At 40.0% G+C, this 20,344-nt stretch overlaps 2 protein-coding genes across 16 annotated transcripts in view; one reads left to right on the top strand and one right to left on the bottom strand.

Moving 5' to 3' along the window:
* Nucleotides 1-20,344, top strand: part of PER3 (period circadian regulator 3) — a 46,598-nt gene that overhangs the window by 18,299 nt on the left and 7,955 nt on the right. For 10 of the 15 annotated variants that reach the window (XM_030017255.2, XM_030017261.2, XM_030017259.2 and 7 more), the window contains 3 exons: nucleotides 136-316; nucleotides 945-1,095; nucleotides 2,644-5,959. In XM_030017255.2, the coding sequence (XP_029873115.1) occupies nucleotides 136-316; nucleotides 945-1,095; nucleotides 2,644-2,745 (434 nt within the window). In that variant the 3' untranslated portion in view covers nucleotides 2,746-5,959. Of the gene's footprint in view, nucleotides 1-135; nucleotides 317-944; nucleotides 1,096-2,643; nucleotides 5,960-7,172; nucleotides 7,252-20,344 lie in introns of those variants that run through there. The other 5 variants (XM_041124312.1, XM_030017258.2, XR_005932673.1 and 2 more) reach the window with 4 other exon arrangements.
* Nucleotides 10,225-14,817, bottom strand: UTS2 (urotensin 2). Its single transcript, XM_030017299.2, has 4 exons — nucleotides 14,240-14,817; nucleotides 11,806-11,916; nucleotides 11,153-11,196; nucleotides 10,225-10,508 (listed from the first exon to the last, which is right to left on the bottom strand). The coding sequence occupies exons 1-4, from the start codon at nucleotides 14,445-14,447 to the stop codon at nucleotides 10,392-10,394; spliced, it is 480 nt and encodes a 159-aa protein (XP_029873159.1). The 5' UTR covers nucleotides 14,448-14,817; the 3' UTR covers nucleotides 10,225-10,391.

Raw genomic sequence — 20,344 nt, 5'->3', positions numbered from 1 at the left:
ATCATCTGGGAGTACCTGTGTTTGTATTACAGAACTAGCTCACAAGAATACACTCGTGTTCTTTTACTTTTTTGTGCTGAATTACTAGGATTTCTCAGGCATCTGCATTCATTTTTTTTTCATGGTCATTCTCAGCAGACAGTGGGAAAAGCAGCAAGTATTTTGCCAGTAATGATTCTTCTGAAGCTTCCAAAGAAGAGAAGAATCAGGAAGCAGAAGAAAAAGGGACAGCTCATAAATCCAAACATGAGTCAGCCTGGGTGATGATGGATCACACACCTGAGCGAGTTCTAATGACTTACCAAATGCCAAACAGGTTGGAAAACATCAACAGTTTCTGACATGTAGTTTGGAATTGTGCATAGAGCTGTAGAATTAAAAACGAGACCATGGAAAGAGCACACATACCAATAAAATGCCAAGAAGGTGTATTAACCTAGTGTTTGTGCATTTTAAGCCCTGGTTATTTCCTTTTGTCTATTTTTTCCCCATTTCCACTATCAGTTAAAATATGGTAACATGTAACCTTTTTGCTGAAGTGTTACAGGGGATTGGTTATTGTCCTGTACTTTGAACGCACAAAGGGGTAAAAATACTTAGGTGTTATTTGAAGTTGCTTGCAATTAGCTTATATATGATTTGTAATGAGATTCCACATTAAAAAAAATACACAAAACAATAAAACAACAAAAAAAAAAACCACCCACACCAAACACCTGAAAAACCCCAACAAAAACAACAAACCCCCCCCCCCACAGACCAGTGTTGAAAGAAGCCTTACAAAGCAAGTAAGGTATAACAAAGTATAGTTGCTTGTCAATTGCTGATGCTGTCTAGACTTCAGCCATAGATCCTGGTGAAGAGACTTTCCCAGGGTGATTGTACTGAGTGCCTGCCTTGCTTCATTTAGTACAGCTGTGTTCACAGATGTCTGTTACTTGCAGAATTAAAGAGGAAGTTTTAAAGGAGGATCTGGAGAAGCTGACAGTCATGCAAAAGCAGCAGCCTTGGTTTACGGACGGGCAAAAGAAGGAGCTTGCAGAGGTTCATACATGGATCCGGACCCAGACTGTCCCACTGCAAATCGGCACCCAGGTAAGGAGTCGTGAAAGGAATCAGCAGCTCATTCGTGCCTTGGCTAGCCAGGGGCAGTGCCATTTCTAACCAATGCAATCTTCTAGTGTTGGGGTCACTGGTGGTTATTACTTGTAAATGTAGGAACCACCTGTAGCAAAGTTCCTTCAGTCACACTGTTGGATGAATGGGAGTAGTGTCATGCTGTCACAGAAGAGTCCATATCTAGTGATGTTTTTTCTGTTGATGTTAGGTCTTTTGCTCTTTTTCTTATGAAGTTGATGGTTGCTATGATTGAATAGCATATAACACCGGGACATAAGTGAAGATTAGAGCAAGTGTGTTTAGCAAACTGAAAAACGCTCATCATCACAGAAGAGGTTCAGGCATATAGTAAGAAACACAAAAATAGCTGGCTTTTTGTAGGTGGATTCATTCTTTAAGAATTTTGGTATCTTATGCCAGATTATTTTATCTGGTATAACTCTTGGGCACTCTGATAAACTACTTCTGATTTATAGTCGTATGTGTTAGCGAATGTCTTAATCAGTTTAAAGTGTTCCTAGGTGCTCTGGAGAAGAAAAGAGCGAGGCAGAACTAGGCCCACAAAAATCTAGAGTTCCAGCGATGAGTTGTACAGAAAATTTCAAGGCCGAGTGGGCTGCATTCATGTACTCATGCAGCAGAAAAATCTAATGATGTCTGTTATAGCACTGTATGCTCTATGTGCTAGGACTTTCAAATGTGGCATTATAAGCTGTGGTATTTACTCTTAGAGCAGAAAAATTGAGAAATCTGTGTCCTTGGCTCTGGAACAAGACCAGAAAATTAGCCTTTGTTTTCCCAATACCTTGTTGATAAAAATCTTATGTCCCCTATTGTGGTTAGGACCGTGTGTTTGATTCAGATAGCAAAATGAAGTCCAGTGGTCTTGCAGAAAATTCTGTTGAATGTTTACATCTCAAATGTTATGAGATGTATTGGTGTGCAAATATAAATACTTGATATCTAAGGTGCTGAAACTATCTAAGGTTCCTAAGCAGTAGGTCATGTTTCCAATATAAATTGTCATTTTGCAAATGCAACCAGGCTTTTGACAGTAGAAAGAAAGACAGGGTTCCTATTTTAATACTTTATTTCAGTATCATAGCATTTCTCAAGAACAAGAAAAATCTGGTCTGTCAGTACACTCGGGCGTTTCAGCCTTTTTTTGTTGGTCGGTATTGTTGCTGTTCAGCCTGCAGTCCAAATCCTTAATGAGCAGCTTGCTTATAAAGCTGAAAGATTAGGCCTTCAAATTCAAGGAAGGCACGTACCTTTTTATCTCAAAGCTAAAACTGTATGTTCCACTCACCGAAGAATTCGTTCTCGAGACAAGATAGGTTGGAGGTGCAAGTACCTGCTTCTGAAAATAAGATACCTGTGTGATCTTTGCTTTTAGAGAGATTTCAGCCCATTGGCTAGAGGTTTCAAGAGATTGCAACGTATCATGCTATCAGGATTTGACTCTTTGAAATATACTCATAAAAAGGAGAATTTAAATTACTACGTTCTTGTTCCTTTTTAAAGGGCTGTGTTACATGTGACATCAGGGGAGTGAGTTGTGAGGCTGCAATGGCTGCTGACAATATGGAAAACAAGGGAAAATCACCTCCGCTCCTGCAACGCTGAAGACATCAGCACTTGTGTCAGTAAAACTGCTTAGTGTAATTCCCATTGTCTTTTCCTCTGGCTTTGCTGCATACTAGTGGTGAATCTTTCTGGCTATCTATTCCCAACATGAGCAGTCGCACATGTGAAACTAAATCTTCCTCCATTACCCCTCCACTCCTGGCATGACTTTGAAGACGATCTTTCACTGGGAGGCCGTTTCCCTTCCTGACCTCACAGGCTTGACGCAGAATGGGTGATGTTTCTAACTTTTGGTTGCTCAATGATGAGCAAAATACAAAGGTGGTTTGGGTTTGGGTTTTGTTTGTTTGTTTGAACTTGGCAAGTAAGAGTCTGAAAAGATGCAGTGGTTAAGAACCTACAGTGATCAGCCTAACGGATCAGAGCATGTTTACTCTCCATGTAAGGTAGATGTGTTGAAAACAGCATTGCAACCAAACTACAATGGAGTCCTCTTCATTTTTGTTTGTTCAATATTTAAAGGTCTAAACTGAAGATCCTAACACTGTGAGGCTCTAAAATCACAGTAGCTGGTTCGAGGGTCCAACAGGCTTTTTAATGAGCAGCTGAAAACTAGCCAAGTTATTCTGCATCAAAATGCCTTTCGCCAGCTTGTGCCCATCAAAAAACCAAACTGAAGTGAAAAGAAGCAAAGCTATTCCCTATGTTTTTCATGATGTTTTAGAACCAAGTTGTTTTATAGCTTTTGCTTTTAAAGCTGTGTTTCTCAGGATAGGTGTTTAAAATTGATTGAGGGTAACTGGTTTGCAAATCTGCTAGAGATTAAATTATAAATAGCAATCAAAAAAAAAAAAGAAGTAACAATTCAGAAGTTATTTCCTTATGCAGGATCTGCTTTATAATAAAATAATAAGACACATGGAAAACCTTCTCTATCATGGCACTAGAGTCTAGTTATCAAGTAGCTACATGCAATCTTTTATCTTACGTTGCTAGCACTCTGTAAGGCGGATTTGTATCCTCATTTTGTTGTTGTATTAGAGTAGTTAGATGAGTTGAATCCAGACATAGTTAATAGGAAACTTTGTTTCCCTGTTTTGTTTTTGTTGTGGTGATGCCAAAAAGAAAAAGAGGCTGAGCTTCATTTCTTCTGCTTTCTTGAAAAGTCACATGTTGTGGAGCCAAACTTGAACATCAAACCACATATTCATCATTTCTTATCACTGTTGACTTGCTGTACAATTTTTAACCTCTTTCTTTGTAATGGAGTCTCTGGCTGTTGAAATCCATGGACAAAAAATGAGTTTGTGCATAGTGTGAGTTTGTTGTTCAGAAAGTGGTAACTGCTTTCTCTTTCAGCATGTAAAAGGACTTGTTCTCATGTTAATACTTCTAGCTTAAAGCTGAATGTCTCAAAGTGCTCTTCAAACAGGACACACTTCACTAACACCTAGCAGATTTTGTCTGATTTCCCCTTTGTTTTCGAAAGCTGAATGTAATCAGATTTTCCTTGTGGTGTCATTAATCACCTTAGCCTTCTCAACAAAGAGTTTTAGAATGTAACACATTATTCACCCTTTTCTTCTGTGTAACTCTTCCTTTTCTGCTATGTGAAGGATTTTCACTTTTTCAGTTTCATTTACTAGTAAGCTTCAAGTTTTTGAGTAAGTTAAAAATACTGTGATCTGCAGATCATTGAAGGAAAACTATTATTTATCTAAAGGTTTTTGTTACTTTTTAAAATCAACTCAGTGGCAATCTTTGTCATTAAAGCTTATTTCAAGGAAAGTTATTGTTGCAGAATTTTGAAGTTTTCAAGGTGAATTTGAGTCAGGCATTGTTCTTTTGATTTTTTTTTTTCCTTCTTTTTTTTTTTTTTTTTACAGTATGCTTGCCTGCTCTGTTTATACCTATTGCTTTCTATTTATTCTCAAGCTGCATTTCATTATTAGTCTTTCATTTTTTTTCAGCTTGAACTTGTTTTTTCTTGTGTTGTAAATCAGCAGAGGTTCACACACCCTCAGCACTTTTTGTGTTTGAACTTTAAACACTTCTAGAAATGAGAGACTTTGCTAGGTGTTTACATATAGCAAGTTATGTACTCAAGTAGGAAAATGTGGGCAATACCTTATACCTTTCCTAGTCTTATTCCAGCACTTTCCAAGTACGGTATTCTGCTTTATAGCCACACCACCTAAAATATTTGCTCTAAAACTTGTAACAAGATGCTGTGTGTATAGGTTCTTCTCTTAATTGGGAAGCTTCTTAACTAACTTAACTGTCAAATTAGACTGATGCACTAGAATCCATTCTAATTGGCTGTGCTTAAATTAAAATGAGTGCTTTAATATATTTTGAGACTTAGTGAAATAGATTAATTTGAATACTCCAGGTAAGGATGGCTGTCTCCTTCAGAAGAGTTTAAAAGTGTAAGCCAGAAGGAAAGTTTAGATAATAAACTCTTTTGCTGTACATTATTTCCACTGTTTATTTCCCGAGTATAAAAATGAGACGGCTTGCCATGTCTTAGCAGGCATACGTGTCATCCATTTTATAAAACACTGGGACTTAGTTTACGAGAATGGTAATATGTACCTAACGCTTGAATAACGCTTTTCATCCGTAGGTCTGGAAACATGTCAAAAAGTTGACTATCATTATCCCAGGTGTATAAAAAGAGGCAGACACGCAAAGGACTTGCACAGATGTGTACCCCCAGTTCATACCAAATCCAGGAGTATAATTTGGGGATCTTCACTTACTGTATCCTGTGCTGTCTTTGCTACAAGTGTTCAAGATTCTGACCTGTACTTAGAAACCCGATCATATTACATGTGTTTATTGTTTGGAGGTGTTAACCCTTCTTGTACCACCCATTATTGTGCCCAGTAGGATCATAGATATCACAGAAATCCTAGATGGTTTTTGTAGTGCTGTGAACGCCATACCCTCTGACCATATGTGATGAAGGTGCATGTGCCTAGGAGTTTGAATTCAAAGTTTGTAATCCTGGCTAAATCTTAGGTGCAAGATTCCTTGTCTGGGGTTACAGTAGTCCCGGGTTACGGAAAAAATTATGGTATGGGCGGAGAATACAAGAGGAAGGAAGAGGTGAATCGGTGCCCTGTGTGACCACGAAACTAAATTATTTGCCCAAAATACGCAAACGGTCTTGGCTGCAAAACCAAGTTTAGGACAAAAAAACAGTTTCCCAAGCTATTCTTTACCCCACTAGAACCACAACAACTTGCAATCAAATGCCTTATCAAGCCTTTTGGGAAGGACGTCATTTCGGTAGGTTTTCAGGAAGTGGTAGTTTTTACTTCAGCTTATATTAATCTTTCAGTCTTTGTAGTTTGCTGGAGTAGTGGAAGTGAGATCCAGTTCTCATCTGAAAGACCAATGGAGTAAATATTGCAGCCAGATTTGGACATGCTATTTTGTTTATGTGACTTTGTTTTGCCTGGCATAATTAAAATGTTGCAGACAGTTTAGAGCTGCTTGGAAGGTCACTTTTTTGGTGATCAAAGGGAAAACACCCAAGTACAGTAGTGATGCAGTTACTGCCCCCTGTGGGGGCATCAGGAGTTCAGAAACCCATGGTGGATTTCACTGGCAATTTTTTTTTGTTGTATTCATAAATGCAGAATTATGTTTTTAAAAGATTAGTTGATGTGCAAATATTTTCATGGCATTGCTATGAACAGGAGGGACCGTAGTGTATTTTTACAGTGCGATAAATATTCGCTGAACGAGTAATGTATTGGTAAGTTTATCTTCCAGCTGAATCAAGTTTTAAATCACATCAAATGAATTTTTACATCAGTTGATAGGAATATTTTATTGAAATAATATTCAGCTGTGGTTGAATTTACAATTGTGATTTTAACTGTACACTTTAAAGGAGCTTCTGTTTTTATAAATAAAACTGAAAAATATGCTGCAAAGAACTGTTTCAAATGTGTGTTTACTTTTGTTGGTAATTTCTAGAAAATAGACCTCTAAGAAAATATTTATTACGTTTTTCTGATTGTACTTAAGTGTTGAGGTTGTGGGCATAGTGAAAACAGTCATGTAGCAGCCATTCATCCTGTTCTGTGTGGCGTTTTGTGTTTGGGTTTTTTTTTTTTATCTCACTACCTTGCCCACTTCAGGACATGTTATTTCCTTTCTAATTGCACCCCATAAAGAAGGGCAAGTACCTTTTGAATGTAAAGGATTGTATTTGGATGTGTAAGCTGTTGGAGTTTAGCATGCAGGATTTAAAGCTTCTGTCTGTGCTGATTTGTTAGAAAAGGTAATGAATAAACATCCTAGGAGTTTTGGCCCCACCATGCTAAAATTTGTGTTCTAGAGGAAGTACAAAGAAACAATTCAGAGGTTTGATTCACAGGCGTGTCTCATAGAGCAATAAAGTTCTTAACTAATTGCAGAGAAACAATTTGCTCATCTTTTTCTGCTTTAAGGGACTTTAGAGAGAAGTGTGGTCAACGGTGCTTAAAGAAGCCTGCGGGAGAAAGGCAAAGTCACTTCAGGGAGTACAAGGTACAAAACAAAAGATGTAGCATCTTATTAAAATTGGAAGAGAGAAGTAATCTTAGATAAGTATGTAACTAAAGGTGCTTCTGGCAAGGTAAGTGATGCAGTTCCTTGAAATACAGGCATCTCGAAGGTAATATTGTATATATTTTTGCTGATGGTTTATTAATTTTTGAAAGGATGATTTGATCATTCTAAACATACTTACAAATGTGAGCCAAATTATCTAGGTATTTTTGGTCCAAAAATGATGAGGATAAGTGAATAGGCTTGTGAAATGAAAAAGTTCAAGGTGGTGCTATGTTTTTATTCAGAGATCTAGGCAATGTCAGCTACGTTACTGGTTTGTCAATACGTCATCCTCCTGTCAGCTGAAGTTCTTGCTCACAGTTAAAAATCTGTAGCTTTCACCTCTGTGTGGCTGTCAAAGGTGAGCTGAATGATGTACTTCTGTATTTTGGGCAGGTGGTGAGGGGTAAGTATTGGACCTGTAATGCTTACTCCAATTGCAAAAGTAATGGGACCGTAGCTTTTCTGTAGTAGGTTTGCTCCACGGTTTCATTAACTTTCAGGGTATGTATTACATACTGCTTCTGTGCAGCTCAAACAGGTGTCTGCCTGCTTGGCTCCCGTTTGATGCTCCAGTTTGCTGCCTGAAACCATTACAGGCAGGCTCAGGCTGGCATGGACGGGGCGCTTGCGGCTCACTTCCTCAGCTGCATTTGCACCTTTCTGCCCGCTTCAAAAGCTCTGCCCTGTCCAGTGGAAAGACAATCAGCCTGGCTGCCAGAGCTCTTCCTACAATCTCTTCAGTTTTCTGTGGCAGCTCCAGCCTTCTTGTCTGGCCTGCAGAAGAGAGGAAAAGCTCAGAGCTGAAAGCTGGCAGTAGCTATAGGTTGTAGCGGGATGGGGCAGAAGCAGAGTTTGCCCTTCTGTGTCATGGGCTGACCGGGCTCTGGGCTCTTGGGCCCTGGAACTGAGTTTATCTGGCATCTGCCATTAAACATTTCTTTTCTTCAGGAAGGAGGCAGTTGGGTGTGCAACAGGGTCTCGAATGGTCATCTTTTTGAGAACTACCAGTCATGTCCAAAGATGCAGTCTGAACTCCTACCTACCAGAGGCAAGGACTGTGTATGACTGGAATTTTCAGGCTCTGCTGAAATTCTGCTAGATTAGAATTAGCTGAATTCCTCCCCTAGCCCCTGCTGCTGTGCTCTGGCCTGGCTTGAACACAGTAAGTTGCTTGAGTATTTCTTCTTTAGATGCCATAATTGCTAGCAAGTATTTTTGCAGTATTGAGAGCTGAAACACTTTGAGGGTTTATAGCTCAAATACCTCATCTTGACTCCATCCTCACCATCCGACAGCTCTCTTCATTCCTTTATTCTCTTATATAGATGGCTAGTGAACTTTTTAATACATGTAATATTTTTCAGTTATTACTGATTGTGGTTTTATTTATTTTGCTTTATGTTTGCAATTTTTTAAGTGGGATTTTTTTTTTTCCCCAGTCTTTGTAGGCTCTACACCTTTCCCTGTCTGTGAAATAAATCTATGTTAGATGGTTATTCATGTAGATAAATTTGAAGCCTTTTCTTACAACTTCTTATTGACTGATGAGGTGGCAGGAAAGAAGTAATTTCCAGACAGGCACTGACTTGCTCCATTGTGTGAGAGAAGGATCAATGTTCAGAAAATTTCAAGTAGCTGCATAGTGCATCCAGCTGCTCTGCATTTGTAAGGACATTTTTCTTTGTTATAGCTGGCTTCATCTGTCTTAGAATTTATGTGAAGTGAACGAGCTGTATCAAGCCTGTAGCCCTTGTTTAAACAGCACAGTCAGAGATTTATGATGTATATTATTGAGATCAATGTAGCATGTGTATCACTGTTAGGTGAAGTTTACTTCAAGCTTTCTGTGAGCCTTGATTAGCCCAAGATTTATGCAAAGTATGTATTGAACAAGGTAGGGCTTCACAGTTCAGACTGTTTGTGCATATTATCAAGATTGCCATCCCTCAGAGACAATTCCTGACTCTTTAGCTCTATTCATTGCAGATACTATCAGGAGGTGCCTGGGATTGAGAGAGAATGCTGGTACTCCGCATACAAAGGAGCCAGACTGGAACCCTTTTGCAGCTGCTCTTTTGTCTTCTCCCTCACTTACTTTAGAGCCAAGATACAATTACATTATAAAAACCATGTGGTGGCTCAGGAGAACAAATCTCACTGCCCTTGAGTGCCTAAGCAGGAGGTGACTTGCCCTAGTAATGCTTGTGATCTATGTCCGTGTATCACCTTCCCGCATCTGTGTGTGCAGCCACATTAAGTGCAGGTCACAGTCATAGAATCTCTTAAGTCATGTCATCCCTGTTTACCTCCACTGACCCTGCAATCTGAGTGTAAAGCCTTGATATTGACAACCATAATGTTTACCTTCTATGCTGTGCTTGATGATAATCAGACACAATTCTTAAAGCCTGTGCTATGCACAGGCAATCCTGTTGTCATGGGCAGCTGGGGACTAGGCAAGGTGCTGCAAAGAAAGAGATTTGTGGGTCTTTGCGAGTGACCAAGAGAAACAGTTAACTCTCTCCAGCGGTATTGGGAGCAGATGCTTGATCCTAACACATGCTTATTGTTTTTGTGGTGCTTTGGGGATGGCTGGCAGGACGGGTCTGGGCACTGTTAAGCTGCCATCCCTCACCGGCTCAGCATCATCAGGGAATGCAGCAATGACCCTTTCTTCCTGGCACCCCAACCTACGTCAGCTGACCAAGTGACAAAGGAAAAAGTCCTCTTGCCTCTGGACTTGGATGCAGTTGAGGCATCTCTCTTCAGGGAGGATTCACAGGACCCCATGGGAATCTTGCTTCCCCTGCCTGAGTTCTCTTCATGTTGCATATTTATCTCTTTGTCCCAATACTGTCTTCCTGTAGTACTGAACTCTAAGAAAATACTACACTGCTCACAGCATAATTGCAAAACATCAAGAATTTATTAATTTCCAAGTAGTGTAGAGTCTAAAGTTAGGAGCTGTCTTCATGTTTCTTCATTCCCATTTTAAATCAAGCAAATCTATATACATGTTTTCAGACATCTGTATAAATTATGCAACCAAAGTCAGGGAGAGTTTCTTCTCCTGTTTACACACAGTATTTCCAGAAGCACTCGGAGAGATTCCCACGTTTCTTGTACTGTTTCCTGTCCTTGGTCAAGAAGCGGCCCAGCAAAGCAATTCGAGGATGATTTCCATAGAAAGTCTGTAGTCAAACAGCATTAGAGAGGTTACTGTTGGATGGTAAATGTTCCCAGTGGGAAAGTATGCTCTTTGCTGCCCCAGCTGATCACCCAGCCCTGTGTTCTGACTGGGAGAAGGAGAGATGGCTGCCCAGCATGCCCTCTGATTTAGATGATGCACTAAAACTAGTCCCCGTCTTCTGCCTTTATATTTAATTCAGCAGACAAGTGAACAGGAATTATGTTTTCCTTTTACCTAATGGTTCATAACAAATCTGATAATACTGCATAGCCTATGTTGCAGTGGGTGTCAGGGAGAAACGACATGCAGGTAATACTGGTTAATGTGCTGGCCTCACCTGGTGAAGCTGAAAATTTGCCTTTATTTAGAAAGCTGTTTTTCTGGGGGGAAAAAGTGGGGGTCTTAGAATGGAATGCTGTGGTTTACTTGCTCTTTTCTCTCCCCTCCCCCCCCTTTTTTTTTCTTCTCCTCCACTGCTTATCTAACTGCTAAGTGATTCCAGCTTCAGGAACACTGTGGCATACTTTAGTCTATACTGTTTACAAAGTCTGTGGGTCTTAAATGATGTCTCGGTAACGGTTCCATGTAGTTTAAAATGTGGAGTCTTATTTTTCTTGTTTCAGTGACAGATGGTCATTTACTTACCTCTTTGATATTTTCCCTTGGGTTGTAGCTGCTGGGACTAAGACCTGGTAGAGGGGAGACATAATGAAATGTTTTACCATTTAGAAACCGTGAACCTACACAAGTCTTTCTTGTGTACCATAATACTATAGCCAGCAGAATACTTGAACTGGTATGTTCAGAGGAACAGACAGAAAACCCTTTTGCAGCAGCACAGCCAGTTCTTCCTGTGGCACACAGTTCCAGCAGGATCTGGGACTCTGCAGATGCAAGCTGTACAGTCCTCTTCAGCAGGCATCTGTTATGTCTGTTGCCCCCCAAAACATCTATTGCTATTGATTCTGCACTTTCTGCAAGTATTGATGGTTTTTAAGAGACTGTGCTATTTCATTTTGTCTGCTAGCTCCCTCTAGGCCAATCTTTGCCTTGCCCCGGTTTTGCTATACAAAGGTTTTGCTAAACTAATTTGGAGACTTTTCCTGCTAGTATTGAGCTGCAAGCATGGCTGCTCGGCAGGTTTCCCCAAGGTCCCAGTTAATTAAATGACAGCTGTCTGTTGCCTACACATAATGCTGTATTTCAGTAAATACCCACAAGTCGGGGCACAATATCTGTGGAAGCTGGACATGCAAATCATGGGCACTGTCCCATAAACTGCTGTTGTAAATCCTCACCTGCTTTGTTGTCTTCAGTCAGTGTGCCCAAGAGCTCTGGCAGAAACTGAAGCAGGGAAGTGCTTCCTAGGCTGCCCAACCGCTCTGGATTTAATCTCGAATCTTCATCAGCTGCAAATGGGAGATGACAGAAACAGACATACAGTAAGAGTCTTTTGCTTTGAATCCCTGTTTCAGTCTGTCTCGGATGACTTCTGATCAGGTCTGCTGGCCCCACCTGTTGAAGATTATCATGAAATCACCAGTCATCCATCCTCATTTAATGAATAAAAGGGGGGATAGATGGTCTTGTTTTTCCTTCCAAAGCTGTGAGAAAAGATACCTTCCTGATGTTAATCTCAGATGCTCATTTCTCTGGCAGATCTTTCTTTAAGAAAGTTTTTTTGACCGACAGCAGCCCCTCCCATTGCTTGAGGAACTCACAACCTAATCGTTCTGGTACCCAGCTGTAGACAACCCAAATGTGTATATAATTTTTTTTTTCTTTTTTTTTTAGTCCACATCTTTATCAACTACTTCCTATGCTGGAGCTTTTCTATGAATAAAGACAAAACTTCCTGTTCAAGGCCTATTAACCTGCTCAGTTTCCTGACAATTAAATGCAATAAAATTAGGGGAAGGGCAGGAATAAATGTAAGAAGTCTTAAAGCCTATTTTGGCAGCTATGCTTCTCTGTGTATTTCAGTCATCTCCCTCATTTAATGTGTGTATCAGTACAGATATTATTACTTTTTCTGAAACAACAGATTGCTGATACCTGATGGAATTAATTTGTATGTGCATAGAGAATTCAGAATTCTGTAACTAGCTCGTGCCCCACCCCGAGGAAGGTTGCCAACAGGAGCCCTTAGCGGTGTTATACTTGAGGTAAATAAGGCTTTTGTAATCTGAGCAGTAAATTTCCTCTTTGCTAATATATAGCAGACATTCAAAATTGTGGGCTACAAGAGGGTGCTATTATGCAACTCTAGTTGTATAGATGAATATTGTTTTGTAGTTGTACTTTTAGATAATACTATGGAGTTTTAGTTGCTCTTACCTGCAGGGATGGGTGAGACTTTATAGCTCCTCAATATGAAATATATAAGAAAATAAACTGCTGAAAATAATCCCCCAACATTTCAAAAGCTTGGACCAAGATCAAGAACTTGAAGACCTTGGACATCCACGTTGTTAGTTTGTTCACTGTACGAAAGGACAATTGCAAAGGACAGTGGGGATTTAAATGTAAGACCGAATAAGAATACTGTAACTTCCCTGTGCTATGTGTAGACAATTCACATCTCTAGCCTTGTATTATTTTTTAATTCAGAGCAGTGTTAGCAGGTAAATTTGCTTTGAGATTTAAAAAAAAAAAAAAACCAAACCCAAAACCACCCTCTTTAATACAGAGTTCTACTTCTATCTTACCCAGCCTAGAGACTCTTTATATTAGCAAGGAAGATTTAATAAGCCTAATGGACATCTTCAAACAAATGCAGTAATTGTTAGAGCCAGCTTGTTCACCCTATGATGTGATAGATGTTATCCATACTGAGTCATGGCTGCCTGTAAATGCAAGTTACATAGTGGAAGGCTTGAGAAGATGCTGGCTTAGTGAGTCCAAGGTTTTCAAAGCAAACTAGGAATGACAGATATCTATAAACCAGCACGATAGCTGTTGCACCTGCAAAGCAGGTAAGAACAGCCATTTTTTAATAGTCAGTTTTATGCAATAACTTTGGGTTTGATTTGCCTGTTCTTCCAGAACTCATTTCAGAAACTGTTCCAGCACAGGTCAGGTCTGATGACCGTAACCTTCCAGACTGTTGTGCATTTTTACTGAGCCATTTCAGTCTTGACTTGTAGTATAATTTCAAACTTTGAGGAGGGCTTTTTCAAGCAAAGATTTATTCTTTTGCTGGACTGAATGGAATGTGCATTAGTGCAAACAAATAGCATGCTCAATACATTGCTATTTTTGTAGTGTAAGACAGACTTGCCCGTTCTTGATCTAAGTAGGACTGCATTAATCTTTGCAGTAGGTTTCCCCCTTTTTAAATACACCTTCAGTTAAACATAGCTCATTTTAAAGTGTAGCAAGAGGAGAGACCGTACAGCCAAGTTTCTTTAAATTACCCAATGCCTACTAATGCTGCTTCAAAGACAGACACTGTATATGCCAGCTTGCGTTCAGTGCCAGAAGGCTCGGATACCTTTGCCTCCTGGATCTCAAAGCAGCAGGAAGAAATATTGAGGGCATCTAACCTCCCCGTTTTACAAGACTAGCACCCACGGATGGTGTCACTTGCGCTGCTCTTGTTCTGAAGATATTCCTGCTTTTTCTACAGCTGATCAGCACAGATAAAGGCCCCTTGGAAGGCATACCTGCTTCTCTTCTGGTTTTGCTGCTCTAGCCCCTGCTTTATGACCATTAAAATCAAAAGACTCTTACCTGAGAGTTGATAAGACATCTCACTGGCGTTGATGATGGGGAGAGATGAGAGAGGATAGGAGAAGCCGATAATAATGAGACAGCAGAATACCAGCTTATGCATCGTTGCTGTGTTGAATATATTTTGTCTTTGTCTACCCCTGTAACTCAGAACTCCTGTCTGACTGTTGCCTCTGCTCCCAGATTCACCCGTTATATAGCCGCTCATGACCTCATAAATATCATCATGTTCTCTCCCCCCCCTTCAAAAAAAAAAAATCCAATGAATTTATTGCCCATTGATTCTAAATGGAAACCACTTTGCATTGATGTAATTTTTCAAGGTAACAGTTCATAGACAATAAATTTACTGTCTTATAGCTTGGTGTACAAAATGGATATTATATCAAACCAAGCACAGTAAAGTTTATAAATCTGGCATTAAAAAAAAAAAGTAACTTCCAGTTATAAATCATGAGTTAACAAAAGGGTCAGACGTTGGTTGAAATGACCAGGGCAATAAGACAGCTGATTTATGAGCCTTAGCAGGCTTGACGCAAAGCATCTGATATGAAATGCACTTTTTTTTTTTTTTTTTTCATTTTGTGAGATGGATGGATGTGTTGTGTTGTATTTGGGGTTCTTGTGCCAGAAAAAGTAAAAGAGATGGGGAGTTAAAATATCTAGTTAATTTATAAAGAGAATGTTAGGGAAGTTCATTTTGGGGTGGTTTTTGGTTTTTTTTTTTTTTCCCCTTGTAGCATTTCACATCTATTTATTTGAGAAGACTTCATCCAGTGTTGCCCTAGAGAATTGTCTTGGCAGAGAAAGTACAGCCTCCATCTGGAGACTTGCTTGGTACATATAAACTACTTTGGTTGATATTAAACACAGGTCCCTCACTAGACTGGGAGACCCTTTTCTATTTCACTTATCTTCTCTTTCCCTCAGCTGGAGCTACTTAATTCTGTGTCTGCTAGCTAGGTTTTTTCCCTGTTTGCCTTTTGCTTTTATTTAATGCTAGCACGGTAGTTGCCATACGTAATCTCCTAACTTTAGTCTTTATTTCTCTCCATCTAGCATCTTGTCTTCTCTGCTTACAATTTCATTTTTCATATCAAAGAGCAAGGACTGACTGGACTGGTCTGTCATCTTCGTTCTCTATGAAGTATCAAACCCAACCGTATAGAGCCTTGAAAATAAAAAAAGTAAGTTTATGACAATTTTCTTTCCTTTAGGTGGTGAGAAGATTGTGCCTGTTCAGGTTCATAATAAATTGAGGTTTGGTAATTTTCTTTCCTGCCTCTCTAATCAAATGTTTGTGCCTTCAAATGCTCTTCAAAATACTATGAAATCCAACTAATGTTACTAAAGTTCTTTCCCTATGCTGAATTGCGTGATAATTGTAAGTTGCAAAAGGAGTGAACTTATCTGCTTCCTTTTTCCTTTATTGACATTTCCAGTTGAAGATTAATTTTTGTATTATAAGTTCTGTGGCTCCTAGGCCTAATTTCAAATTGGCTACATCTGTCGTATAGAACAGATGTATTTCTGCTGCAGGTCTAATTCCAGGAGAGCATGCCCCACACATGCACAGTTAACAGGTTGTCCAGAAAAGCTGTGGACTCTGTGAATCACCGAATGGTTGAGGTCAGAAGGCACCTCTGGAAATCATCTAGTCTAACACCCCCTGCTCAAAGCAGGGTCAGCCAGAGCAGTTTGTCCAGGAGTGTGTCCAGTCAGGTTTGAATAGCTTCAAGGATGGAATGGGACAGAATTTCAAAACTAAGCTTGACAAGGCCCTGAGCATCCCCATGTAAGGTCAAGTGCTCTGCTTTGAATGCAGAGGTGGGGAGTGGGAGAGGTAAGAGAGGACCTTCAGAGGTCCTTCCAACCTAAACTTTTCTATCCTCCTGTGTGTACAGAGAGGTCTAGTATTGACTTATAGAATACATGCTGCAGGTGTCTGAAGTACAAATGCTGTTTCTCTGGACTTCTCTTTGCTGAAGTGAGTGGATATGACAAAAGAATTTCTCTACAGAATTAACCTAATACATTTTATATGCCTCTTGCCCTGTGCTTCCCTACGAGAGAAATAAGTAGCTAGAGAGGAATTCTCTCCTCATCTGAGTCATGCAACTCTTCGTTCCAAAACTGCAGACAGTAATTAGGTCTGATTTGATGCATGATCTCACTGTTGGTGCTGGATGCTCTGTACAAATGCTTCTCCTTCAGTGAACTATCAATGACAATGGCATTATCAATATTTGCTCTGAGCATCCTCCAAGGAAAGCTAATGAAGCACTCTTCACAAGCAACTTATGTCCTTTGTCTTCTCTCAAGGAAGTCTCAGCCTCTTAGAGCCATCATGAAGTGCGTCATGTGGAAGTTGGGCAACTTGCCTGCAGCTTATTGCCTTTACTCAGATTTGAAGTTGTCACTTGGACACTCTTTCCTCTACCAAAATGTCAAAGGCATTTTCCTCAGGGGACAGTGCACACGTCATCATGCAAAGCAAAGAAACAGCTCATCCTAAACAAAGGTACAAAACCCTGAATACATGGGTGGGGGAAGTAAATGTGAATTGCAGTTTGAAAACTTGGAAATTGATTTGCAAGAAACAGTGTTAATTTTTATCAAAACAACTCTTTTGTGGGAAAACTTTTTTAAGTTCTTATTTATGCTAATAGACTTTCTTTCAAGTGCTTCAGTTTAAAATAACAGGGCAGCAGTAGTCCAGAAAAATTACTTAGCAAGCTCCAAATAGTAAGTATATGCTACCCTATCATAAAAGATTATCCTTAATTATCAGAAGAAACAACTATTCTTGGTTTAGAATGATGGCTCACGAAGAATAATTTGCTAATGAAGTCAAGAAAACTTTTTTTAAAAATAAGACACAACAAAACCAACCAAAAACACCCCCCAAAATTATCCACCTTCTATGTAGAATAGTAAGGATGAAATCTGATCTATAACGCAAAAGTTCTTTCCCATTTTAAAGTGCTTTATGATAAGTAAACACGAGTTATTTTAGTCAAGTATTGCGACACTTGGCAAAAGCAGAAATTTCAGAGAAGACGTGATTTAGCAGTAACATCTGTATGAGGGACTTCTTCCTAGGATATAAAGTTTGGTGTAACTTTTTAGCTTGAATTTAGGTTGCATGAAGAGAGGTGTGCAGTAGAATGTTTTTGTATTGACACTGTAATTGCAGGTGAGCTGCTTATTATATAAATGTCCAGCTCTTCCTTGAATTTTACTAGAATTTTTAACTTAAAATCTTGTTTCAGTGAGTTATACATGTTGGCTGGTGTGAGAGAAAAAAATATTTGCAGTGTTATTTATTTCCCCGCTAGGGTCTAGCGTATCATTTAGGGGTTTGGGGTTTTTTGCTTTGCTGTCGCTGCTGGCTTAGCAGATATCTGTCCTCATTAACACCTAAGAAGTTAACTTTAACTTAACATTTCTCATTTTAGCTAATTATTCAGCTTCATAACTTGATTATTAGATCTATTTTGCATACTGAAATAGCTGCCTTGTGAAATCATACGTGCAATAAGGGTTTTTTCCTGCAACTAGCTTGCATTGCCTTATGTATACTCTGCATTTTAGAGTGTACTGAAAATAGCCAGCTGTGAGACTGAGCGGATCAAAGGAAAAAACTAACCATAACTTGGGCACTTGCTGTTAACTTCCTTTTTTGAAGATGATGCTTCTGCCCGCTGTGCACAAACTGTAGTGTAGCACGTGGTGTGTGTTCTGTATAACCAAATAGCACTATACGGTGCTATGCATATTTGGGTATGCATAGTAGTATTTCTGTCTTCTGAATTTCTCTCAGTTATGTAAGATCTCTGAGAGGTTCTGACCTAGGTTTTCTTGTTCTGTGGTGGGTTGGAGGTGCATAGGTGAGTATGTGTGCTTAACTGAACACATGCCTCTGCGTAAATGAAGATGGCAGGTCCGTAGGCCTTTCTGAAGATATTTTATTTTGCTACAGAATTGGCAAGTGGTCTAAAAATTCTCTAGTACAGGATCACAGCTGCCAAAACATTGCTCCTTTGTAGTATAGTTTCCACCAGTTTGGGGGGAAAAAACCCTCTTGATTTTTGGCGCTGCTGGGCTGGCACACTGTAGTCTGGGTATATTCTCCAAGTGAAGCTTGACAAACTGGTCCTTAATTCCCCTGTCCTCTCAGCACTACAGAATTAGCAAACTGAAGCTTCACACTGTTTGACATGAAGGAAAGTAAGTCTGGCATGACTGGAGCTTGGAAATACAGCACATCGATATCTTATGGGAATCAGATTCTGGATAATGCAGCCACAAACAGAGGAGCAGAGACCAGATCTTGAAATAAGGTTTCTTCCACAAAAAATGTAATGGAACTAACTATGCAATTACAGTTTATTTTTAAAACTGAAATTATGAGAGCAGGCAGTATAAGGAAAGAGAGGAAAGCTTCTGCAGCAAGAATGGAACTTTCTCTTTACCTTTCTCCTGTTCTCGCAAGGTATCCCAAATAATCTGTTCAACCCTAATAAGAAATTATGGGCTGGACCAAAGCAGAGTAAGAACTTCTTTGTCTCATTTTTCTCATCAGCACACTGCACAGAAATGAGTGCAAAGCAGCCTTGCTGAAAGGCATAGGCTGTTGGTCAGTGACTATCCATACTTGCACTCTCATTTCATCAGTCCCAGGTATAGAGCAAGCTGGAGACTTGTGCTCATTTTCTTCAGAGATGTATGTCTGCTTCTGCAGCACTGCTTGCATTTGGAACCAGTAAAAGTTTCCAATTTGTGCTTCTTTGTTGCAGAGAAGTCTGTTGTGAGGCATTTTCAAGGCAAAGTACTGGATTTTTGGAGACCTTCCAATAATCCAGGGTAGTCCAAATGAGCTCTGATCTGAGACACAGTGCACCAATCCTTTACTTCCTGGTGTGGGGAGTGTGAAGGGAGAGAACTGTTGAGAAAGAGCTGGGAGAGGTGAACACATTTTCCTGTTTGGTTTTCTGAATAGGGGTAATTAACTTCTGGGTGGCTGTATTTTTTAACAGCCAGCCAGTGTGCCTCGACCAGTGACAGGTACCTCGTTTTTTCAGACTGCGTTTCAAAGAAAAGAAACCTTCTCTCTCTGCTCATGCTGGCTTTGTCCCTCGGTGGGTTTGAGGGAGCTGATAATGGAATTCCTGCCCCGGGAGGTGGCGCTGAGAAACCTCCTGAAAAAGGCTGGAGCGACCAGGGTCCGGGCGCGGGGCTTGAGTCCGGTGCCACAGGCAATGCGGTATAGAATTAAAATTTACAAAAGACAACTAAATTGGGGAAAAGTAACTGTGTGGCATTGGTTTTGTTGTTTGGTTGGGGGTTTTTTTTTCCACTTTTCTCTTCTGAAAAAGGTCTTGTTTCTCTTCCCTTCTTGCATACGTATACGTTTCTCAGCTAAAGAACTCTTGCCTTTCTTTGAAGAATGATTAAATAAGGTCAAGAGACTTTTACTCTGGAGGAATTATCCATACAATGTATTCCTTAGACATTAGTTTTTCTTGAGTAGCCTCACTGATAGGAGTCAGCATCACTGCTGGTTTTGGAACTGCATCGGAAGCTTGGTCTACTAAAGAGCACCACAACAATTATGTGGATCAGAGTAAAGCAGACAGTCGGGTCAGGACAGAGTCTTCACTCTTGAATGGCTCTTGCATGAAGAGTGGTATGATCTGCTCTGCTTTCTCATTTAGTTAGTATGACCATCTTTTTCCCTTCTCGTAATGCCTTTGCTGTCTTGGCATTTCTGGAAGCAGTCAAGGCTTCTTCTCATGTTAAGAAGCTTGGAAGGCCTGCCTTTGTTACCTGGTTTAACTCTCTGAAACCACAGCTAAAGCATTTTGTGCAGGATTTCGACCTTCGTGAGGCTTTTAAGTAGCAGCCCCTTTGTTAGTCCATCCTTACACCTTGTTCCGTTCCATGTACTAGTTTACCTTTCTTCTCCCTTCCTGCTTGTGCTCTTGTTACGCTCCTGGCACTGTTCCTCTGTCTGCAGTGCCCAGCCTTGTCTCTCTGTCTGCTCTAGGTGGAAGTGTAGGGAGTGGAAAGAAAGAAGGAGCTTTTAAAGGGAGGGTTCGGGAA

The sequence above is a fragment of the Aquila chrysaetos genome, chromosome 6 (genome assembly GCF_900496995.4).
Source record: "Aquila chrysaetos chrysaetos chromosome 6, bAquChr1.4, whole genome shotgun sequence".
NCBI classification, from domain to species: Eukaryota; Metazoa; Chordata; class Aves; order Accipitriformes; family Accipitridae; genus Aquila; species Aquila chrysaetos.
Note: the sequence above shows the minus strand (reverse complement) of the source record. Positions and strands in the feature narration are given on the sequence as shown.

Excerpts from the sequence above, each read along its gene's own strand:
- UTS2 (XM_030017299.2), bottom strand. The coding sequence starts at position 14,447 with ATGAGCGGCTATATAACGGGTGAATCTGGGAGCAGAGGCAACAGTCAG. Across the intron at positions 11,917-14,239 it reads GATGTCTTATCAACTCTCAG|CTGATGAAGATTCGAGATTA; the intron begins GTAAGAGTCTTT and ends TCCCATTTGCAG. Across the intron at positions 11,197-11,805 it reads GACTGAAGACAACAAAGCAG|GTCTTAGTCCCAGCAGCTAC; the intron begins GTGAGGATTTAC and ends CCCCTCTACCAG.